The sequence below is a fragment of the Hippocampus guttulatus genome, chromosome 2 (genome assembly GCF_054856545.1).
Source record: "Hippocampus guttulatus isolate MCC_2025c chromosome 2, RoL_Hgut_1.0, whole genome shotgun sequence".
NCBI lineage: Eukaryota > Metazoa > Chordata > Actinopteri > Syngnathiformes > Syngnathidae > Hippocampus > Hippocampus guttulatus.
Window position 1 is genome coordinate 6,112,842 of NC_141262.1, and position 24,555 is coordinate 6,137,396.

At 42.2% G+C, this 24,555-nt stretch overlaps 1 protein-coding gene across 1 annotated transcript in view; it reads left to right on the forward strand.

The window, feature by feature from the left end:
- The window catches only part of gfra4b (GDNF family receptor alpha 4b), a 39,676-nt gene extending 19,498 nt beyond the window's left edge, over positions 1–20,178 (forward strand). The window contains exons 2-8 of the mRNA XM_086133021.1: positions 10,275–10,550; positions 11,096–11,176; positions 11,585–11,930; positions 13,367–13,476; positions 14,090–14,224; positions 17,276–17,439; positions 19,212–20,178. Coding sequence (XP_085989147.1) covers positions 10,275–10,550; positions 11,096–11,176; positions 11,585–11,930; positions 13,367–13,476; positions 14,090–14,224; positions 17,276–17,439; positions 19,212–19,349 — 1,250 coding nt within the window. The 3' untranslated portion in view covers positions 19,350–20,178. The remainder of the gene's footprint in view (positions 1–10,274; positions 10,551–11,095; positions 11,177–11,584; positions 11,931–13,366; positions 13,477–14,089; positions 14,225–17,275; positions 17,440–19,211) is intronic.
- The last annotated feature ends 4,377 nt before the right edge of the window (positions 20,179–24,555 follow it).

Consider the following 24,555-nt stretch of genomic DNA (forward strand, 5'->3'; position numbering starts at 1 on the left):
TCTATAATTGCCACATATAACAAAGTGTATGAAGAAAAAGTGGTTTAGATTGCATGACTGTGTCTTATGTGTTGTGTTGTATTATTTTGTCATTTTATGTTAACTGTGCTCTTGATGGCGGCGCGGGTACCCGCAACGCCTCCTTTCTCTCCTGTGGTTGAGAGGAAAGACATTTCATCTGTGCTGTCTGTATGTTGCACATAGAGCACATTTGACAATATAGTTGACTTGACTTGAAACTGCTATTATACTGTTGTGCTTTTATTTAGAAGGCATGACTTTTGACAGGATGTTATGCTTCTGTTGCCTCAACTGGTCTGAGTGTTGCCGAGCAGACCGGGAATACTGTACGATAATATAAAAATATTTCTGAAATACTTTCTTTGCTAGCAGCGGTAGAAAGATAGTCACGACACAGCTAACAGAAAAAAAAGCATTAGAAGGCCACATTTAAAAGCATCAGATTGTAACATCCTTCGCTTTGTAATATCATTGGCCTCCAGTCAGTCAATGCACTTATGCTGAAAAGCACACAAGTATTGTGTTCACAATTTCTTTTTAACTGATATACAGAAATAATTGCCATGCAACCTACAAAATGTTTTTATGAGTCATCCAGATTTAAAAGGCATCTCATTAAGACAGCCATTTCATAAAAGTGGTGAAGATTGCACGACTGTCTGTGTCCTATGTGTTGTGTTATTTTTGTTATTTTGACTTCAAAATGGCGCCGCGAGAGTGGCTGCCTTTCCAGCAGCTCCTATATTTTGTTGTTCTCCATTGCGAGACTAATAAAGGTTTTCTTATCTTATCTTATTTCACTGGGTTACTCTGAAGCCATTGAAAATCACTTATTGTGTGTCAAGGTATTGTAAAACATGTCTAGTTACTGGTATACAAAACGTTGCTATGCCTCAGAAAAAGAAAAAGAAGTCTGCATTTGGAATTTGACGGCCTCAAATTCGGACAGCCTTTGCCTTTTGATCAGAATCAGAATCAGAATCATCTTTATTGGCCAAGTATGTAGAACACACAAGGAATTTGTCTCCGGTATAACACGCTGCATTAGTATCATCGTAAACAACAAATCATTGAACCATTTTAGAGTAACCAGTAGCAGTATTTGTAGTACAAGAAGAGTGACTACGTCAGTGACTGTTTAAGGAGTTAATGGCTAGAGGGAAGAAGCTGTTTAAGTGTCTACTGGATTTGGTGCACAGGGATCTGTAGCGTCTGCCTGAGGGGAGTAGCTGGAAAAGGTGGTGGGCAGGGTGCGGGGGATCCAGGAGGATTTTCCGTGCCCTTGTCTTGATTCTTGCAGTGTGCAAGTCCTCAAGAGTGGGTAGGGCGGTGCCAACGATTTTTTCCGCCGTCCTAACTGTCCGTCATTGGTATTCAGTCATGGAAGGTGCTTAACTTGTGAAGCTATTCATATACGCTTTCTTTGTTTCTGTTGGGGGAAAGTGGCCTTCTTTCCCCCGCGTGTTCGTTAAATTTAGGACGAGGAGGATGTTGGTTATCCAAATACAGGGTGGAGTCGATGAACAATTTCTTCGAAGGTTTTCATTACAGAATATTACGGACACCCGCAGCTTACAGACAATGGCTGCGGTGGTCACAAGTGCGAAGCAGGAAGGGATTCACATCATTTTTATATAATCAGAAGGGCGGCACCAAAACTCAAGGTGTGACATCAGAACTTTCGTTTCTCCTAAACCAGGGGTTGGCAACCCAAAATGTTGAAAGAGCCATATCGGACAAAAAAAACAAAACAAAAAACAAATATGTCTGAAGCCACAAAAAAAAAAAAAGAAAAGCCTTCTATAAAACTTACAATGACGGAAACACATGCTGTATGTATGTAGGAGACTGGACTGTCAGAATTGTTTGTTATTAATTCCTTTGTTGTGTGTTCACAAACGCCCCTATAGAATTTATTTTGTGATTTCCTCGCTTGATTTTCTGTTTTGGTGCATTATTTTCGCTTTTTTTAGTGTCATTGAAGTGATCATTAATTTCCATTTTTCGGAGGCTGTCTTTGAACGCCTCTCGAGTCGAACGAGAGGAGAGAAGGCACAGAGTCGGACACAGACGTGTCTGTTTGTCGAGACTGTTAAAAGCATAAATAAAAAGTGCACGTTAAAAAAAAAACAAAAAAACACCGCTCTCCTTTTTTTCGGAGCTGCAACATGTATCTATATCTATATGAGCTATATTAGCCTACTATCAAAATGACTAAGTTTGCTCCAATTACATGATGAGCCTTCATGATTAAATGTTTTTTTTCCGTGCAGTGCATTCTGTAGAGCAGGGGTGCCCAACCTTTTTTGACCGAAGATCTACTTTTTGTTCAACCAACCTACTGCGATCGACCCGCGCATACACAACACACTTATAGATGCATGCCTACCTACTTTCGTCGAGATCTGACCGAGGCATTGGACGCACTTTTACAGTGTTGTTGACTATCGTAGCTCACGTGTACTGTTTTAAAAATGCTTTTCACGGCCCTCCAGATTCTCTTTGCCAATACCCTCGGTGAATTGTACATGAAACGCCGTTTTCTTGTTGTTTTTTTTTTTTTTTTTTTGCAACAGCCACCTGCCTTGCATCCCGCCCTGCTAATCCGAACGTGTGTCGCAGGCTATGACTCAACTCTTCGTTGACAGAAACGTTGAAATGTAATACTTATTCTACACATTTTTACAGCATTGGGAAACGTTAAGAATGTTTGTGTCATGTTTTTACTCCTACAGAAACCTTATTTAAATATAAATATAGCAGAGTATGGTATAATTTTAATGGTCCGGCCCACTTTCCATCGACTGAGGCCGTATGTGGCCCACAATGTATGATGAGTTTGACACCCCTGCCTTAAAATGTTTTAGGAAAGACTTTCAGGTGCCCTTCCTCATTATTTATAGTCATCCACTATGAGAACCAAATCTTTATAGGTCCGAAGCGCTCGTTAAATGCTTGATAGAATTTGCTTGTGTAGCGATGAACAGGCTTTTTTCCACTTGAGGGCTCATGCTTTTTTAGATCTCCATGTCAAGCCGTGTTCCCAGAGTGACCTCTTGTCTCAGGCTTTAAAATAAAGACCAGCAAAGGAGCCCCAATAAACAATGTAACTGAGCTACCGTGCCCACCCCACCATCCCCCATAATTAACTCTTATGCTCTGGAGTCTCGGCACGCTGACCCACATTTCCAATTTTACTCTTTCATTGAACACTTGCTCCCAAATGTCCAGCACTGTGGATGAGCGATGGCAATGATTACACATCACTGAGACACAAAATCAAAGTGAGATATAAAGCCAAGGCATTCTCAAGGAGGCCATGAAAGGCATTTAAATAACATCAGTGTTGTCGCACATGGCCACTTCTGTGCGCATCCGGTTCCATAAGATTGGAAAACAAAGCAAATGCTTGCGGATTTACGGCGCCGTAATAAAGCACCCGATGGATTTTGCCATGTTCTTCATGGTGAAGCAGGCTCACGTAATTCATGTAGCATCTCATTGTGTCTGGTGGATTACATCGCAGCCGCCAGCAGATTTCAATGTCAAAACGCATGCTGGGAGCTTGTAAGTCCAAGATGGAGATTTTGTTATTGAGTATTCGTAAATGTATGGGAATGTTTCCCCACCTGCTTTTTCTTGGCGTTTGAGTGGCAGACACAGCTGGTGGCACAACTGCGTCTCTTTAGCACAGCGATCCTGCACAATTCATGATGCATCAGAGTGGAAAAGGTAGTTCTGCACTTGTATACTGAACCCAGCGAAGCGGTATATTAATTAGGACTGACCTTGTGCGTTAGTGTAGGTTAGTAATAAACCAGGATGTATTCCGACTCTCGTACAAATTCGATTATGTCACCACCATTGGAACTTTTGTTGTCAATTGCCCAATCCAGAAAATATTTGACATCTAATATTTGTAAAAGCACCAGTCAGTCGTTTCTTTCCAGCTGATTAATTAGATGAATATAACAATTGACAGATTAATCGACGATTAAAACTCACAGTTAATTGTGGCCCTATTGGTCTGTTTAACGCAAATTAGCCGTCCAAGAAGTTGAAAGTTAACCATATTTTATGCTGACATTCACCCCCAATCAACACTATACAAGCAAGTTGATGTGAAATGACGGGCGCAGACAAGTTTGAGAGATACGTGACGAGTGACAAGTATGTGAGTATGCAAATGCGTATGGGCTCGTGGTTGGCGATAAGGGAGAAGAAGCAGGCTAGCTGGAGTAAAATGTGTATGCCACTTTGAAATAAAACTCTTTGTTTTTGACACATTTTACATTTTTTTTTTTTTTTTGCAGCGGGTTAGAAAATAAAACATGGAAGAATGTTTTGATTGACAGTTTGCCAACACACGTGGCTCTATGGCTAAATAATGACGGTTGTCAGCTTTTGTACTTGAACTCGTCAAGTGAAGCCTGTGCACCGTAGTTTCCAAGTGGCTGGCATGTCTGTCTGCCAGTTCTGAGATTCTGGGTTTGAAGCTCACCTCTAGCCTCCAGCATACCTGCAGCCTTAATGAGGATAAGCGGTTTAGAAATCAATGTACACACCCCACATCTCACTGGATTGATGGATATTTGTCGTAGTGTCACTGGTCGTTGTCAAAAGATTTTAGCAACACTTCCTGTAGAAAAATTAATTATATATATATATATATAGGCGGCCCGGTAGTCCAGTGGTTAGCACATCGGCTTCACAGTGCAGAGGTACCGGGTTCAATTCCAGCTCCGGCCTCCCTGTGTGGAGTTTGCATGTTCTCCCCGGGCCTGCGTGGGTTTTCTCCGGGTGCCCCGGTTTCCTCCCACATTCCAAATACATGCATGGCAGGCTGATTGGACGCTCTAAATTGTCCCTAGGTGCGAGTGTGGGCGTGAATGGTTGTTCGTCTCTGTGTGCCCTGCGATTGGCTGGCAACTGATTCAGGGTGTCCCCGCCTACTGCCCGAAGACGGCTGGGATAGGCTCCAGCACCCCCCGCGACCCTAGTGAGGATCAAGCGGTTCGGAAAATGGATGGATGGATGGATATATATATATATATATATATATATATATATATGAGCGGCCCGGTAGTCCAGTGGTTAGCACGTCGGCTTCACAGTGCAGAGGTACCGGGTTCGATTCCAGCTCCGGCCTCCCTGTGTGGAGTTTGCATGTTCTCCCCGGGCCTGCGTGGGTTTTCTCCGGGTGCTCCGGTTTCCTCCCACATTCCAAAAACATGCATGTCAGGCTGATTGGAGGCTCTAAAATTGTCCCTAGGTGTGTGTGTGGGCGTGGATGGTTGTTCGTCTCTGTGTGCCCTGCGATTGGCTGGCAACTGATTCAGGGTGTCCCCCGCCTACTGCCCGGAGATGGCTGGGATAGGCTCCAGCACCCCCCGCGACCCTAGTGAGGATCAAGCGGTTCGGAAAATGGATGGATATATATATACATATACATAGGGCAAAGAAGGTCATATCTTTAAGGAGACTAAATTGGGACAAACCTCATTTTAGGCTATCATTGGCTTTTGGTCATTCAAAGCACTGAAGGCGGAAAGCTGTCTTGGAATAATTGTTGCCCATGCTTGAAAGATATGCCCTCTATTGCACAGCCTTGTTGGCCTTCAATCAGTGAAAGCACTGACGTTGTACAGCTGGCGATTTTGTGGTAAAACTCAAATTCAAATACACTGATTAAAAATCATGATGACTTGAGTGCTGACTAGAAGCTTGGCAGAATAAGTTATTGCTGTTTGGATTTTTTTTTTTTACAGTTCTCTCTGTTCCAACCAGCTGTGTGCTTGTGTGTACATTTGGACATTTGATAAGCTCCCACAAGCTCGCGTCTGCCATTCCGAGGAGGCTTCATGTCTCCTCGGAACCGCAGGCAGCACAGCAACGAATCAGCTCTCCATTAAGCATCAGTGGCTTTATGCGTCTCTGCTCCTTCATCATACAACGTCTGTGCGACTGTGCATCATCATCTGCAGGGAAAGACACGACTGGAATGTACAAGGAGACATCGTCCGACCAATTTTGCAGGGAGAAAATGGTCTACCATTACTTACTGTCTGTCTGTAGCGTTCAATCAAAACAAAATATGCAGAGACTCTTTAGTTGGCTCAAATTTCCCCGTGTGCGTCAGCACGTCGTTAAAAGTTTAAAACTTATTTCTGCTTGCCAACGATGTTAGCCTCAGGTGCTTCAGAAAGCCCAAATGAGACAGACTTTTCAAGCAATCAATTTTCTGTGTTTACTATCCCAGTTCAGGTAAAATTCGATGATCTTCGATTTTTTTCCCCGAGTTTGCATAAGCAATTAACATTCAATGCGACAACGTACCAACGCATAGGTAATTTGACACGCTGATGCTGACAGAATCTCATGTGACCGACGGTGCACTGATCTGGATGAGACGCTTTTTGGGGGGGGGGCTTTGTGTTGATTGTCACAATTGTATTATTTAAAAAAAAAAAGTGAGCTTCTGGCAAATAAAAAAAGATGAGTTTTAAGTGCGATTCAGTCACCATTTGATAAGCCAAACTGATTGTCAGATTGCAGCACAATACACAACAAGTTACTATTGTCCAGCATTTTCTTGGGCTCTGTGTTCAATTCAGTTTAATGTTTTAGATTTGTCTTTTTTACTTATCAGTATATTTGTGGTCTTTGAAAAGGTAATTAAGGTTAAACACTGTGTTTTTTCAGTTTTTTTTTTTAAGGACATTTAAGAATCAATGTGTGAATACTTAACCTTCGTTCACATGTGCCATGGACAAAGCCCCGATGCAAGTATGGGCAAGAAGCTCAACCTTGGTGTCATTGGATCTAAGTGAAAAAAAAAAAACATTGGAAAATGTGCCGTGGTCCAGTGAAAACAAGCTTGACCTTGTTAGCCATAATTCCCAAATCTATGCTTGGCACTATTCATCACTAAAAGAATAGGACACGGCCACAAAACACTTCGGCAAACACATTATATCAGTTCTAGATCCGTTGTTTTCGGTTCGTTTTCTCTCTCTCTCGAGTTCAATTGCATTGTGAACATTAAACTGTAGGTCACTGTAATGGTGGAAAATATTTAGAAAGGATTTTTGTTGGTCTCACATTTTAATATCCTTTATATACTATATATCTACTATTTCCATACTTTTTATATCCTCTGGTATGTCACAATCAATTCACATTCAGGCTCTCTTTAACTTGGGCCGGAGTCGGCATTATTTCTTTCAGTGTGTACGCTGCTAGCGATTCTTCCATTTATTAGAAATCAAAACCCGACTGCATGTGTATCCTGCTCGAGTTTCTCCTATTAGAGATCTAAACTCGACTGCATGGTATGAAGGATCGGCGCTGTTAAATAATGAAAATTGTTGGACAGATATCAAGCCAAATTGCAGCTTAAAAAAAGTGTTTTGCATTTTAAACACATTGTGCTTCAAGTGTGACTGTGACTCATTTCAGTACTTTGAAGCTAAATGAGGCGGCTTTTTTCCCCCGCTGGTTCTTGAATGCAGCATGTGTTTGAAGTGTGAGCCAAGTGACAGCATTTCACTTTGAATAGTTGCTGTCTCAAAATCAATCTGCGCGTTCTTTGATGTCAGAAATAGCTCACTTTGTGCTCTCAAAATCAAACATTTTACAATGTTCAAATGTATATTTGCTTTTTTTAAATTTTTTTTATTTTTGCTATTTTGGTCTGACTTTAATGTTTAACATTAATGCCCAGTTCTTTTAAAGATGACATGATGGCAATGGACAAGGTTGAAAAAGGGGACTCATCAGGTCATGCCTTTTCACAAAATGGCACACTTTACATTTATTACTTAAGGACGTCGCACACTGTGACTTTGTTACGCGTACTAATTGAGAGTTGAAACTCTATTGTATTAACACATTCGAAAGCCTGAAAACCCTGTGCAAAAAAAAAAACATTCCACCGTTTGCTCACAAGTGACAAGCATATGCATACCTGTCAACTTTTTGGAGCGCCAACCTGTATAAACCACCAAAAAAATCCTTATAAAGAGCAAATTTAATGTCTAATCATCATTCTACTTAGTGGCATTACTGTGTTCAGATTTGTATTCCTGCGTTACTTTTTTCACCAACTCCAAATCATTTGGAGTTGGTGAAAGAAAAAAACGGAAATGTTCAGAATCCGTATGATTTGTGCGATACGGCCATATACGTAAGATTCACCACAAAATCCGTATGAACTATGGCTAAACCGTATGAGTTGACAGGTATGCATATGGTAGCTGGCAGCTAGCGACAAGCGCGAGAAGCTAGCGTTGCAGTCTAAATCTTCACAAAAAGCACAAACAGATGGACTCAAATGCACAACACCAGCCACATGAAATCCAAATTCAAGTCATTTGTTTACAAATAGCTGCTCACTGAGGGTTGCATCAAGCCAAAAGTAATAGAACAAAAAAAACAGGAAGGAGAAACCTACAAAAAGTCATGAACAGAAGAGAAGTCATCTACATAAAGACTGGCATCGCCGTCACTGGGAAAAAAAAGTACTTGAACACCACCGGAGTCTTTGCTGCTTCCATTGCGAGTCCACATTCACGCACACGTTCGCATTATACTTCTGGTGGATATTCGTCTTTTTTTTTTGTGTGTAGGTTTTTTTTCCTGCTTTTATGGTGTTGGCTGAATTGAGGTACAGCTACTTGCATTATATGCCGATGACATGTATGATGATAGTTTCCATCACACGGGGACCTGCAAAATCCACACCGGAAGGCCCAAAATGAAATTCGAACCCAGACCCTCAGAACTGAAAGGCAGATACGTTGATGGATTAACAGTACGTCGTCATTGTAAGGCATGGTGCGCGGGCTAACCTTTCCAAGTGTGAACCTCTGCACAGAATCACTTGTCGGTCAAGTAGCTTTATGGTGTGGAGGCCAGGATACTCCCGTTCATCCAAACATAAAATCCATTTTCAAATCTTAGCGCAGGAGCGACGCCTCCTCTTCGGTCAGCCTCATTACATTTCATTTTCCATTTTATCTTTCCTACAGTGGACCATTTAGTCAGCGTGCACGGGTAACTGATCGGCTAATCCGCCTGTGATTTATGTGACAGGGAAAGTGAGGACTTAACTGAGCCTCGAAACGCATTGATTGCTGACATGGTTAATTGGCTAAAGCCGTGACTACATCAAGATGAGCTTATTGGAAATGTCAAATCAACTTACCCATTTGCATTCATAATGGATGGTGACTATTCCGTCTTGTGTGCCACGCAGCGGAAACTGTCATGCGTAGCTGTGGAGAAAAGGGCTGGTAAACACTCACACAGACATACACACGCACACGCTCACGCTGTTGTCTATTACAAAGGTTTTTGCTGACATCTATTGAAGAGAACATGAGTGCCTTACACTGACTTAAATGACACTGTCAAGACCTGCAATGACTTGGAGAATTGTGTCCCATAATTATCTGCAGTGCATAAAAGTGAAGAGGTTTTATTGAGGCAGATGTGTCAGACTTCCGATGAGAGGTCATGCGTTGGACTATGACCCGGAAAACTCTGAAAACTAACAGAAGCTACTTTCTTCTGAGAATCATTGTGGAAACATGCATAGAGGCGAGAGAACAAAGGAACCTTGCTGCTGTGAATCTGGAATTTCTCCATTGCGAGACTAATAAAGTTTTTCTTATCTTATCTTAAAGATTACAACTTCCCTGAAATTAAAATGAGTGTGTTAAACACAAACGAACAAACTATGGGCTAGTGAAGTCAACGTGAGTACCGTAGTGTATTTAGTGGTAACCTGAATAGAGCCGGTGTGTTCCTCAAGTCAGGAGAATGGAAACATGCAGTCCATCAAAAATGATCAATGAGTTTTTAATTCATTATAAAAAATGTTTTTAATTAATTCCCCCCAAAAATCTTATTTTAATAGTAATTCACATCTAGTCGGTTAACTGAACACTCTAAATTGTCCCGAGGTGCGATAGTGACTTTGAATGGTTGTTTGTCTACGTGTACCCCGCCAACATATAATCTAATTTTATTACGTTAAAGATCAAGTAATCAGAAGAGTAGCTGTTACTTTTTCAAGGCACTTGTACTACACCGTTGTATTTTAATGTTGGTGATAGGATGGTGCTACTTGGAAAGCTAAGCATTCTTTTTTTTTTTCGAAATTACTTGGCAAAAAACGTTTGAGAACCACTGCTCTGATAACCTCACAGGTCAACGTTGACCCAAGTCATTGTTCTACTTCCCTCCCACAGCTCTGCTGGCAGTTGTATTGGCTGGCAGCGACTGCTTGATGGCCGGAGACATGTGTTCAAGCGATGACACCTGCAGCCCGCGCCTGCGCACACTGCGTCAATGTGTGGCAGGCAACGGCAGCATGAAGCTGGGCCCCGGAGCCAGGAGTCAGTGTGCCAATGCGGTGTCTGCCCTGCTCTCCAGCCCTTTGCACGGCTGCCAATGTAAACGGGGCATGAAGAAGGAGAAGAACTGTCTGAGTATCTACTGGAGCCTTCACCAGTCCATCATTCACGGTTAGTGGTTGATGGATATTCTGCATAGTTCTGAAATGTGGATTCAAATCCTCAAGCCGCTCAACTGCGGACGTGCTCACCACAATACTGCCCACAGTATTATGGTGTTTATTCTTTATTTATTTATTTTTTTTAAGTTCATCTTTGCTCTGCGTTTCGACAGTAGCCCTTTTAAATGCCAGAGTATCAATTGGCTATTAGAATCCCCTGAATTAATCATGTAATGAGACATAAATACTGAATATTCAGGTGGCTAGAAAAAAAAAACAGGAATAAATTACCCTGACAATGGCTGGGCTGTTCTTTTGCAGCCACGCTACTTTAACATCCCGGCAGAGTTGGTTCACCTGGGTATGCTAGTAGACAGTGAAGTCATTATGACACTTTATAGTGGGAAATGTTTATAGTTTCGGAATACCTGTTCTACAATGACAAATTATAGTTCCCCCGAAAAAAAGTGGAGACGTCCTTTATTGTGATCATGTGCGATCAATTAGACAGACTGCAGCAAAATTACAGCTTCAAACCGCCTCTTCCTCCCTCAGGACTCAACTTGGTGGAGAGTTATCCTTATGAGACTGTGCAGTGGGATTATGACTACGTCCGTTTGGCCTCGATCACAGCAGGCAAGTCTGCTGACCTTCATTAACCTTCATGTTTTTACTTTTGTACCCTTTGGGGTATGCTTGGATTTTCCCTGGCAGCTGGCTCGGGGCAAAGACAAGCCCGTTTTGTGCTGAGGACAGCTACGCTATTTATCTGAGCAACATTCCTGCATCTAAAATGATATCTTTGTCACACAGTGTTCCTGCAATACAACCCATGAATGGAAATGTGGTTTTACTGCCGAGGTCGCAAAATGTAATGACAGTGTTGACTTTACCTTTCAGAATTACATGCACATTTTTGTGGGTCATGAGAGTTTAGCGTTGAGATCTTCAAATATCATTGTAATTGGTAGTGCACTCCAGACAAACTTTATTTACAAAGCATCAGCAGAATAACTGTGTTCATTTCTCTCCTTCTTTCCATAGACTCTGATGTTGGAATGGTACCTGTGAACCGTTGCTTGGATGCAGCAAAGGCTTGTAACGTGGACGACTTGTGTCAGAAACTGCGCACAGAATATGTTTCGGCCTGCATCAAACCCACTGGCAAATCTGGCCTGTGCAACCGGGTCAAATGCAACAAGGCCCTGCGCAGGTTCTTTGACCGTGTCCCAGCCGACCACACGCATGAGCTGCTATTTTGCCCCTGCAAAGACACGGCCTGCGCGGAACGTCGTAGGCAGACCATCGTTCCCAGCTGCTCTTATGAAAGCGTGGAAAAGCCCAGCTGCCTTACGCAGAGAAGGATCTGCGAGGCTGACTACGTATGCAAGTAAGGGCAAGTTTATTGTCCAATGACTTCCACTAAATGTCTTGCTGCAAAAACTTTATTCCTGGTTGCCCACACCCAACTCCAGATTGAGGGCAAAACTTTAGTGCTGCATGACAAATGGCATAAAGGCGCAGGATCTGGGAAATCAGTGGTTCAGCCAAACAGGAGAACCCTTCAGGTGACACCTGTGTAAGTAACCTCAGAGATGGCTGAGGCACAAGCAAGAATCAAATTGGGCACCTGTGTGGGACATGAGCTCATGACATCTGGAATCTGAAAACCATGCCAAATTTCCTGGTTCTTCGCTGTTGTAGTCCGGATACAGTGTTTATTTTTATTTTTAGACCCAATAGATCCATTTTAATTCTGTGCCATCTGTGGTGTAGTCAAAGAGGTGATCAAAACAAACAAACAAACAAACGGGACAGAAGACCATTTCCCTACACCCCTTGCGGTCAACTTGGGAGCAGTCCACGGTTGACCACGATCAACTGGTTTGGGCACTCTTGCCCGAAAAGGATGATGCACAAAGAAGGGTGGAATACGACACCAGTGTGGGACACGAACGCGCCTTCAGAAGATGTCCACAGTGTGTCATGGGACAAATTGTCACTACAACTATGTACGCGATCTGCCAACCATGAAAAAATGCTCTAGTCTTCAGGATTGTGGTCCGTCTTCATCCATTCAATAGGTTCAGGACAAATCTGTTTGAGGTTAGTTGTACCTCAGAGTTCAATGACAAATGCATCAGTAGTTTGATGTGAATTACAGCAGGCAAACTCCAGAAGGTTGGAACATGTTTTTCAACGCAATAAAAACCCATTTTAAAACTGGTTTGAGGGCACGACCCCACCGAGGACTTTGTGGTCTGTGCGACCTCTGACGTCCCCAAGAAAAACCCTTGGGACAGGTGATGTATGTGTGCTCAACCTCAAGAAATGGGTGAAGCATTTGGAAGGTTGAAATGGCAAATGATATCCAGTGTAGATTGTGTCCGATTCGGCTTTCAGGCTTTTTGAAAACAAATAAACAGTCAACCAAATGAGCCATTGTCTTACCCCCAAGCATTACCCACCCTCCATCATTGCTTCCAACAGCCCTGAGAGCCCCTTGGACAAGCACATTAAATATTGAACACGAATAAAAAGCCAGATGGATCAGAGTTATCGCTCATTCCAATCTCTGGTCTCGGTCATTATTTTTCCATGCCTCCATTACACTCGGCGGGTTTTACTAATGATTCCAGGTCTAGGGGTTTGCTGGTGAAATATATTTGTCTTGTTTGTCACTTTCACATTTTAGCTCAACGTGCTCTGCCTTTACCGTGCTGGCTGATAGATATTTCTTTTGGAATGTGGTTGAGACAAGTTAAATCAACAGAATACAAGAATTGAATATGTTGTTGCTCAGCAGAACCTTTCCTTCTTCTGTAGGTCTCGTCTGGCACAGTTTCAGTACGACTGTGAACCTTCTGAAGTGTCTGCCAGTGGTTGCAAGCAAAGAAACTATGGTGCCTGCCTCCTCGCCTACACAGGACTCATAGGTAAGTGCATACAAGAAGCTTACCATGGAGTTGGAGGAACAGACGGAGGGATGCAAAGGCTGTATAAACACAGCGTTGAAGGCGACATATGTTGTGTGAGAGGACAACGAGGTAGAATTGTGCAGCTATGGGGAGGCGAGAGCTACGTCTGCAACAGAAGTACATGAGTGTTAAAAAATAATTTAAAAATCGAAAAAAATCACACAAGCTCCGAACAACATCATGACAGATGCGCTTATTGAATTCAACGTGGCTCTTTGTTTTTGGAGCATCTCATAAAGGAAAGCAATAGCCATGCGTTTTCCACACATTGCGGGGAAAGAGCAAGCATAACTTGATGCGCTTGCTGCCCCAGAGCACAAACACACACTTGGCTTGCATTTACTGAAACACTCAAAATTCCACCTCCACTGTGATGCTGCACCAGAAAAATCTCACGGCTTTAGAATGGTGCAACCTGAAAGTGAAAAAGCTGAAGTGCAATGCTGTATCGTCAGCACAAGGTGGGTGTTGAGGAGAGATTTCGAAAAAAAAAAAAATAAGGCAATACTGCACAAAGGCCTATGAATACCGTAAGTAAACCAGGCTGACACCTGGCGTGGTTTCTCCACAGGAAGCCCGATCACACCAAACTATCTTGACAACGCCACTTCCAGTGTGGCACCTTGGTGCTCTTGCTCGGCCAGTGGCAACCAGAGGCAGGAATGCCAAGACTTTCTGGACTACTTCACTGACAACATCTGTCTCCGTGAGTGGAACTTTGTGCACAATTCACTGTTGTTTTGGATACAGGTTTTAAAGAGAGGCATCCAGACCTCTCAGGTCATCTGGGACAGGTCTATCGTGTGCTCCCTCAACCTCAGCCAAGCAAAGCGAAACAGCATTTAGTTATTAGGTTCTTCACCTGTGTAACAAACTCCCCCAATACGTGCGGTCCAGTCAAACTGTGGGCTTATTTACAGTAAATCGGGGCTGAAAACATTCTTGTCGTCAGCGGCATTCTCACGAATCTATACTTTATTATATCGCAATTGCACAGTATCTTTTGATTCATGTAGACTGAGATGCCTGGTTTTAAACATTTAATTCCAAATATTTTAGATGATTTTATAATAATTTTTACAATATCTTCAGACGATATTTTTTAACCTTTCCAAAATGCTTTTACAATTTCTATGTAAATTTAAGCACTGTGAATTTTCTTGTACATGAATTGTGATAAACGAATAAACTTGCCCAGCCTAATCTCAGCGGAAGTGCTCTGACGTCGCCTCGAAAAGGGTATTGGTAGAAGTGACCAGCATGCTAATCGGCATGGATTTTTCTTTGGTCAACAGTGGGTGGCGAAGATAAAATCTCTCCTGAAATTAAAAATATGACAATGACTCAATAGAGTGAGTTAACCCTTTCAGGGATAACGGTTACTACAGTGGACAGTTTATCATGCTATCAGGTTCCATGGTGCATGAAAGAGTTAAATTAATACAGTAAATTTGAGTCCAAACAAGATGACACAGAAAAATGGACACCGTTGTGATGGGATAGAGCCGACGGGATGACAAGGACAGAGAGATGTTTGCCACCTTGCTCAAACACCAGTGAATTTTAATCAAATATTACCCACCTTTCTTTGGTTTAGACATACCGTAATTCAATATCCTCCGTGTCTCACCGTTTCTCTTGTTCTTACTCATCTACTTTGCACTGGTTGCGCGGCGGTGCTGCAGCTGTCACAAATAATATCTGAGTTGATCGTGGCGTTGAAAATAGGATTTAACCCTTCTTTCGGCAGTTAATGGGTTTCCCGGTTCCTTGCAAAAACATAGCACTACTAATTACCATTTTCCTGAAATGGTGTGTACACAGATTCTGTGGCTCTGGGATTCATCTCTGGGATTCGTCATCGAACTGTAGATTTTCTGCGGGTCAAATTTGACCCGTTTTAACCTTTACGTGCAAAATAAAACCACCCGCAAAATGGATTACATTTCTGAAAGTGACATGAAATACACAAAGATGCAAAGTTTAGGATGTTCAGGGTCAAATTTGACTCTGCCCACTAAATTGGATTCACCAGTGTGTGTTTAATCAAGGTGGGAATCTTGAAAATGTCAAAAAATCGTAAATGCTTGAAACAGACCGAGGAGCTTGAAACAGACCAAAAAACTACAACTATTTGTCACCCCGGCATTTGAACAAGTTCCTGGAAAAACATGCACTTCTTATCTTTGAACTGTCATGAGGAACCTCGAATCAGCATAATGGCATAAAAATGATCATACATACTTTGTACTAAACACAAGGAAAAGAATACAGAGATCAGATAAGTAATATTTTCCCGCCCATTGTAATGGTGAAGCAAATGCTTCAAGCTAGTCAAAAAATAAATACAAAGTTTAATTTTGTCATCAGTTTAGGCATCGTCATCACACTAATTAGCACCTTTGTCGCTTGAACAAGCGAAAGGTAACAATGTTGGCGCCGCATGACTTGGGTGGAGCACTGCTGTTCTCCAATCCCCCAAATCACTTCCAGCTTACACTTACTGAACTGCACTCGCGAGCGAGCGGAAAGGCTCGCTGAGCTCGACGTGGCAAATGAGCGCAGCTCTCTTGGGCCTGCTGCCGAGAAAAGATACAGAGAGAGTCTCTGAGTTGTTTGGCCATGTCAGAAGGTTCTATGAGTTAATGAGGCCGATGTGGAGATGCAGGTGCAGTGTGGTGGCTTAGAGGGAATACTGATGCTTTTTGCCGTTTCTGTCGATGCTCTGCCAGTAAAGTCCAAACTAAGGGCAAGTCCTCATGAATACTCAGTAATTTAAAAAACACTAAATACATAAACACTCTGCTCCAAATAGTCGTCGGGTGCACGATCCATTTAAGATGAAGAAATGCCGCCCTCAATCAGATGCCTCCCTTCTACCAGGAAAAACAAACAGGTTGGTCCACCCATACATGCTGAACTTGTTGGCTAACCAGAACAGCAACACCAATGTCAACATTCTTAGATGAATTAAAGTGACTTCAAAAGATTCATCGGTGTTAAGCTTATCTTAAGACAAGCACAGGACCCACAGCCAGACACAATGAAGTCAGTACTGGTTTATTGTCCGGGCAGAGGGCCAGGTCAAGGAGACAGGAACCAAAGGCAGTCTGAGAACCAAACCAAGTTGTACAGGAAGGCTGAGTCCAACGGCTGAACAGCAGAGACGGGCCTTTATGACGCAGAGTGTGGCTGAAGAGGTGAAGACCGGCAGGTGTCTAGATGAGACAGGTGCAATGATTGGGGAGACGCCCAGCCCACACTGAATTAAGGGAAAGAAAACCAAAAGCAACAGAGGAAGGGGCCAACACAGTGGAACACTGAGGAGTCAGGACAGACTCAATGGATTCTCACAGTCAGATATGGCATCCTTTACATTGATTAGTGTTCCAATAGATCTTTGACAGGTGGTCATTGCCAATGTTATGTCCTTAAATTTCTAACCACCACATTACCTCCTTTTATAGGATTTGTTTTCGACATAGCAGTTGATGTTGCAGTGGTAGTAATATTGGTTTCGAATGGTCAAAAGAATTGGTTCCTTTAAAAACAAAAAAACAAGCAAACACGTTCTTAACTGAACTGGCAACAGTTTCAGTTCCTAACCCTCCCAGATATACAACGTTAACCCACGTATAATACAATTAAATAAAAGTTAACCAAAATAAAGTGACTCCCATCTTTGAAGACGCCCGGGAAGATGATGTGGGTTACGTTTTACTAAATACTTTGTTTACTATTATGTCTCATGCAACAGGGAATGCCCTCAAGGTGTTTGGAAGTGAATCTGACCAGCAGCCAACGGCGGGCCAGTCCAATACCTTAAGCCCTGCCCACCACAACAGACAAAATAGCAGTACTTCCCCACCGGAAGGCATACTAACAAGGGGGTACATCCTGGATAAGAAATTCCCCACACAGGTCCGTTTTTTTCTGGTTGTTGTCCTTCACTTTTGTTTGGTGCCTTGTTTCTCCATGTTGTTGTGTTTTGCAGGTACAACGAAGCCCTGCATATTTGCGGTTTGGGATTTGCAAATTTACCTATTCTGAGATTCTTTTTTTAACCTATCTACCATTATTCACTGAAAATTTAGCTTTTTTTTTTTTTTCCTGTTGCAAAAACCGTGATGCTGTCGCGCCATATGTTGGCATTATAGCACGCTAATTGCTCACAGATTTTTGCTATTTGCATCAGGGTTTAAGTCCCGAGCTCAAGCAAAGAGCGTGGGTCCACTGTTTGCTGAATGTTCGTATCGTATCATAATAAATGGGAAATAGTGTTGTTTTCGGCAGCAATGCCTGACCAAAAGCTTTGGTTGATGTTCTGATGAAATGACGGTGAAGTATTTATGGCACGTTGGTGACGAAAACATGAGACGTGTGAGAGTTTGTTTTGACGTGACAAGACTGGACAAAAATGTAAACGGTGGTCTGTCAGACATTTTCAAATGCATGCTTACCATGCTGATGTTCATTCGATTTTTTTTCCGTTTTGTTTGTTTATTGAACATAAAACATATACAGTAATAACTTGACAGAAAGTAAGGTCAGTAAAATAGTAAAAAGGAAAGAGAAATCAATCATCATTCAACACAGTTATTATGTTCAACGGAGTAGGAAGAAGTAAAAAACTTATCTAGTCCTACCCCGAGGGTAAGTTCAGTGCTTTAAGTGGGGGGAAAAAATTGTTACTTCCCTTTTTCGACTGCTGTCAGGTGAATTAGACATCTTTATTTAAAATAATATATAATATAGGGGTGGGCAACTGGTTAGCACGTCCACCTCACAGTGCAGAGGTCGTGGTTTCGAATCCGGGCTCCAGCCTTACTTTGTAGCGTGTGCATGATCTCTCGGTGTCTGCGGGAGTTTTCTTCGGGTATGCCAGTGTTCTCCCACATTGCAAAAACCTGCATGGTAGGTTTATGGAATACTCTAAATATTCTGTAGGTGTGACTGTGAGCGCGAATGGGTTTTCGTCTGTGTGTGCCCTGCGATTGTCTGGCAACCGGTTCAAGATGTACCCCATCTACTGCCAGAAGACGGGCGGGATAGGCTCTAGCACCCCAGTTGTTTTGCTCTTTCTCTTGCCTTGGCAGTATTTTCTCAAACGTATGTGTTGAACTTGAAACACGCGATGATGTGCATTTGTTAAAAGTATTGGAAGTAAGTTTTGTAAAAGTATTAAAAGTAAAAATCCTGTATTTTTATTTTTTTTTTGTTTATAAACTAAAACTTTTATGAGTTTTCATCGACTGGAAGCATTTTCATCCAAATGACAAAAACAAAAAACAAATAACTGTTAGTTAGCAGTCCTAAAATTGCAAACTGCATCGCTAATTTATGTGATCGGCCGATCCTATTCATGGACGATCATTATGTGCAGCATATCACCCTGATCAGAACACCCTTAAAAGATCAATGTCTGTCCTTTTTGCCCTGCCATCGCTGATTTCTGTGGTGGCATCACAAAAAGCCGAGGAAAAAGCAAACTGTGAAAAAGTACTTGTGAAGTCAAGGCTGAGCTGAAGCTGACCACTGACATTTGATTGTTGGGATGACTGACTTTTGAGACCAATTTTTCCAGACCATTTTGCTTTAAGTCGAACTAGTGCCACTTTTGCAGAGCTCAACTATGAAGGCTACACTGTAATTAATTCTGTCATCTGTCTTTCCCCCTGTACCACCTGCCCTAGGCCATGGGAAATGAACTCCTGGTGGGCCAGTCCACTTTGCCGTCCAACAGCCTCCCAAATGCAGCATCCCCTCTCGGGCTTCTGCTTCCAGTTGCTGTCAGTCTTCTGTTGTTTCGCTTGCTCGACAGTGGACGCTAAAGACTGCGGGGATGCACTCCCCTCCTGCTCCAGAGAAGGGAGGCAGTTTCAAGAACCGTTGCAGCTACTCTTGCCTCCCCCTTCTCTTGTACAGTAATTCCGTTTCTATTTTTGTGTCTAGGTAGTTGGACCCTTAACGGAAGCCGATGTGTACAGTTGTACATGCAGTCGTTGCTGTGATCGAGACATGCCAGAATTGAGCTAGAGACTGATTAAGATCTCGGCCTCTCCCTGTATGACCGGTACGAAGATACCAAAAGAAGCTCTCACTGTGCGTCAGGGTTTGGAGAGCTGCCGGAGCATACAGCCCTTTAACCGCGCTCTTCTGAAGTGACTGCGAAAGGACCATTATTTCTAATCAATAGTGAGGAACAAAAGCTCCAAGCCGGAGAGACAACCGAGCAACATTTTACTTGGACGTGGCCGACAGATGCCCTGATTCTTCAGTGTCCTGCAGCAGCGTCCAGCCGAGACTGCAAAAGACTAACCTTGACACTACAATCATGCTCTCCATCGCCGTTTGTCAAACTCTCACGCTATTTGTTAGCTCTGGAGCTACAGTCTAAAACATGGCCTCGCTTTTGAAAAGGGAATTATCAGCCAGTCCTCAACAGGCAATTCCTTTAGACCTCTGGCTGCTATACAAAAAGTAATTGTGAGTGTAAAAACCTTCTCGTTCTTGTTGTGCAAGTGGACACCGCAAGAGTGGGCAAATGGAAAGGTTTGCCAACATGAATAAACCAACTGAGATTCTACTGATGTGAAAAGAGTCTATGGCAGTATTTTTTGTTCTGGAAATCTGCAAATAAAGAAACTTATCAATTCCCAACTTTTGTGTTCAATGTAAAACATCTGAAAAGAATTGAACGCCCAAAGACAAACAGAGTTAAAACAAATATTGTCATAAGAATGTATATAAATTAATTCCCTGTCACCGATTCGATTTTATATTGTAATGATCAACTGTGGGCTGCATAGTGGATGATCGTTTATGTTGGGAAGGATAATCATCTGAGCCTTTAATACAGTTTAGCACGTCTGCTTCACAGTGCAGAGGTCCGGGGTTCGATTCCAGACTCCAGCCTTCCTGTGTGGAGTTTGTATGTTTTCCTTGTCTTTGTGTGGGTTTTCTCTGGGTATTCCGGTTTCCTCCCGCTTTACAAAAACATGCATGGGAGGTTGATTGAACACTCTAAAATGTCCCTCGGTATGATTGTGAGTGTGAATGGCTGTTCGTCTGTGTGTGTCTTGGTGTTGAAACTGCACATGTAGCACACTTTGAACTTAATTTACTCCGATTTTTGCCAATCGAACGTCTTTGAAAGCTGGAAAAGTGTAGACTGGGGAATAGGTGAGAAACTCAACGCCATGTTTCACTATTCTACAATGGCCACCTGTGCCTCAAAGAGACGACAGGCACAGCTTGTCATAAACGGCGATAAACTCCAGACTGATTACTTGGTACAGCGGGATTCCGAAGTTGCCATGCTCCGGTGGCTCTTCAAAGAATTGCGGTGCGATCCGTGCTTTCAGATGAAACTGTCATAAAAGCAAGTGTCCAGAAGTCACTCACCATGCGAGTGTCACAGTGAGAGACGTGAGAGATGATGTCACAGTTTATTCCGTACTACAGACGCTGGCCAAGGCTCCTCAAATAATATGTGGGGTTGTCTTTCATCTGTCCCATGGTTTTCAACATCAACTTCACTCTGTGTTCAAGAATCTGGCATGGCTGTCACAGTTAGAAAAACGGTTCAATCTGGAGTCAGATGACCTGGAATAAACTCCTATTCCAGCCTTTGTGCTTGCTGAACAGCTCAAGTTCATCACGGAGAGCAAAGAGAGGCCGCCCAGAACCACCTTGAATGCACTCCTTGAGGAGGAGGCAGAGTTGCTGGCAGCAACAGGTGAGTGGGCTGAATGAAATTAGTCCATCACCTGAACTGATTTCAGTTGTCTTCTTTTTCTGAATATGCAGTTTTGGGAAGTGAAGGAAAACATGTAGAGGCTTGAGCTTGGATTTTCTTTCAGCCCACACTTTCAAAGTGGAAGGAGAGTGCAGAATTGCTCTAGTGCACATGGAGAGGTATTATTTAGCACTACTTGCAAACACTACAAATTGCCACTGCTGTGGAGGGCCCAGAACAATGACACTTTTCTCTGTTTGGCCAAATTGTACAAATGTTACCGGTCCGAGCGGCAAGCACACTGGGCGAGGGGATTTTCTTTTTCCCTAGCTGGAAATACCATTATGCGACAGCACTTGAGCCTTCATGATGGCCATGTTGATAGCCTTTTTATTTTGCACGCTAACCAGGATGGAAAAGCAAATACTATGACTGAAATTGTGACTAAGCAGCAGTGTTGTTTTTGGCAGCCATTTCAGATTTAGTCTTAGTCTTTTGGGAAAAAAAAGCCTCTTAGTTTTTGTCACATTTTGGTCATACCTATTCGTGATCGTTTATTATTTAGTCTGTTTTTAGTTGAAAAAAAACTCCAAAAAATGTTCGTCTAGTTTTAGCCGACAACATCTCAAAAAATATTTTAGTCTCGTTTTAGATTTTGTTAAAAATAGACACACAAGGTGGGGGGTGGTGGTGATGTTTCATTGATGTAATTTTCTTTGTCTTCGGTTGTAACGTGTTAATGTGAAAACAAAGAAAATCGGAAACAACACGATTTTGCAGATTTTAAAAGATAATGATTCCCGATTAAACGTTCGGGCCCTAAACTGTAGTTGCTTTATGCATTTCTTTTGTGCAAAGTGGCAGTTATGAATAATTGGCAGAGTGTGACGTGGATTTCTGTAGGGGTGGACTTTATTTTGTGAATAAAAGATGACAGGACCAGATACCACGTCACACGTGCATATTGGGGTCACAAAGAATGGTGTCGAACGGTATGTTTTGGGGGGACAAAAACATATTTATGGAATGAATACAACAAGGCAACATTAACGTGGGAACGCCTCTCTGTTCCCATACAGATGGAGAACATCTCCATCTTCCACAGTATTCTTCACATGAACCATCTTTTTTGCTGTCTTCTTCTCATGAAGGCTCGGTATGCGGTGAATGCTGACACAATTGTGACCAGAGTTTTTCCAAACCACGAAAGCTCGATCAGCAATCTGTGTTTGCCTTTATTGACAGTCAGCCGAGTGTCTTGCGGCAGAAAGAGAGACACTCTCGCATATATCATCTCATGGCCCAATCTCCTCCCAATAATTGCTAAATAATAGCAAAGGGAAACGGGCATAAATTGCACATTCATTTTCTGCAATTTCACCAAATTCACTGAACAAATTTGAAACATTTGGATGGAAACCCCATGACCGAGTAGTTAATTTGGCTTTTTCATAGTTGTGTTGACCCATGATTGAAGGTACAATATACTATTTCAAAATCTAATGATCTAAATTCAGCCTATTTTCTGTTATTGTAATAGTATTTTTTTTATTCAATTATGTCCATGATAAGCTTTTCAGTCATATCACCCAGCGTTGAATGTTGTTGGTTTTTTTTCTTTTCCTCACAATTGATGAGATTTGATCACACTTACTGTGTTTCAGCCGAGAGGTGAGGAGGAGCGCCAGCAGTGATGATAAAAGGGGACAAATGTCACAGGTTCACACCAATTAGCAACGGGATCAATTTCAATCATTTCTTCCACCTTCTAATATCGCGTGCAACGTGTAGAACAAAAAAAAATCGCTGGAATACGGTAGAGTAGTGGCCGTGTGTTGAAATGGTGAAGGTAAAATGATCTTGTGGTTAGTAGCATGAGGCTTCAACACCCTAGAGCAACTTTTGATTGTTCTTATTGATCGGAGTTGGATTCAGAGCCTTTTCTGGCAAATAGGAATCGCGGTGAAAGGAGGAGCGAGGGTGAAAGGGAGTGAATTAATACAAGTGGTTGTTTTTAAATGCATGGAAAAACAATGCGGACGTTTGAGAGGGAGCAAGACAAAGAAAGAAACAATATTACTTCTGGAGTTCCCTTGTGAATTTCAGGGTATTCCACTCAAAATGAGCAAATGAGCAATGTCAAATAATTACAGACGTTCATCTGAATATATTTTTGATGAGTTTATGATTAAATCCGTCCAAACCTGTGATAATATTCATGTCTTGACATTAACTCCAGAATCGTCTGGTTTTCCGTGTTGAGGACTAATTTGTATGGCACAATTCCATCCATTGCATTTGACTAAAACGGGTTGAGAACATTTTTCCTCTAATGGACCATTTCTATTTTAACAAATTCCTCCAAAGTCCATACTATACAGTGTGTATGAAAATAAAATACGTTTGTTACGTCACATATTATTGTAACATTCTGGGCATTCGTGGCAGGTTTTTTTTTTGGGGGGGGGCAGATTATTAAATTTTCTGTGATAATAAAACCCCCATGCAAGTCATTTTCATCAAATGTAAATGAGAGCTGCGAATACACTACTGGTTCGGTAGAATTAGGGGTTAAGTCGACACTGAAATGATGGCGTTGTTATTTGCTCCTGGAGGAGTCATCGTTGCACTCTTGTAGTCATTTTAGTTGGTCGTCCACTCCTGGGAAGGTATAGGTTCCATTTTTCTCCATTTGTGGATAATGGCTCTGACGGTGGTCCACTGGAAATGGCTGTGTAACCTTTTCCAAACTGATGGATTTCAATCACTTTTTTTCTCATTTCTTCTTGAATTTCTTTGGAACGTGGCATAATGCATTTTGGTTTCTTGAGACGTTGTAGCCTATTTCACGTTCTCTCACAAATTCTATTCAAGTGATTTCATGATTCAACAAGTATCACCATACTTGTTGAATTAGGTTTGGGCGTGGCTCACCTTCCCTTACGTTTTCACAGAGGGTCAGAAAGGTTTGTGCCTTAATAAATTGAATTGTCATTTTGTAGTTCCATGGGTTGTCTCTGAGTGATATTAAAATTGGTTTGATGATTTGAAAACTTTGTGTATGAAATCAGGAGGGGGACAAATACATTTTCGTGTTACTGTAGGAGCATGTAATTACACTGTACAGGTATGGGTTTTTTATAAATCCAAACTAATCAGCTCTGTTTTCCATACAAGACTCTGCTGGCGTCCAGACCTGGTAAAATTCACAACAGTGTGCACCGTAGCTTTTCTAATCCTTTCCCCCCTCCTCATCTCTTTGTACGTATGCAAAAGTGAATATTTATAGAACAGTCTTC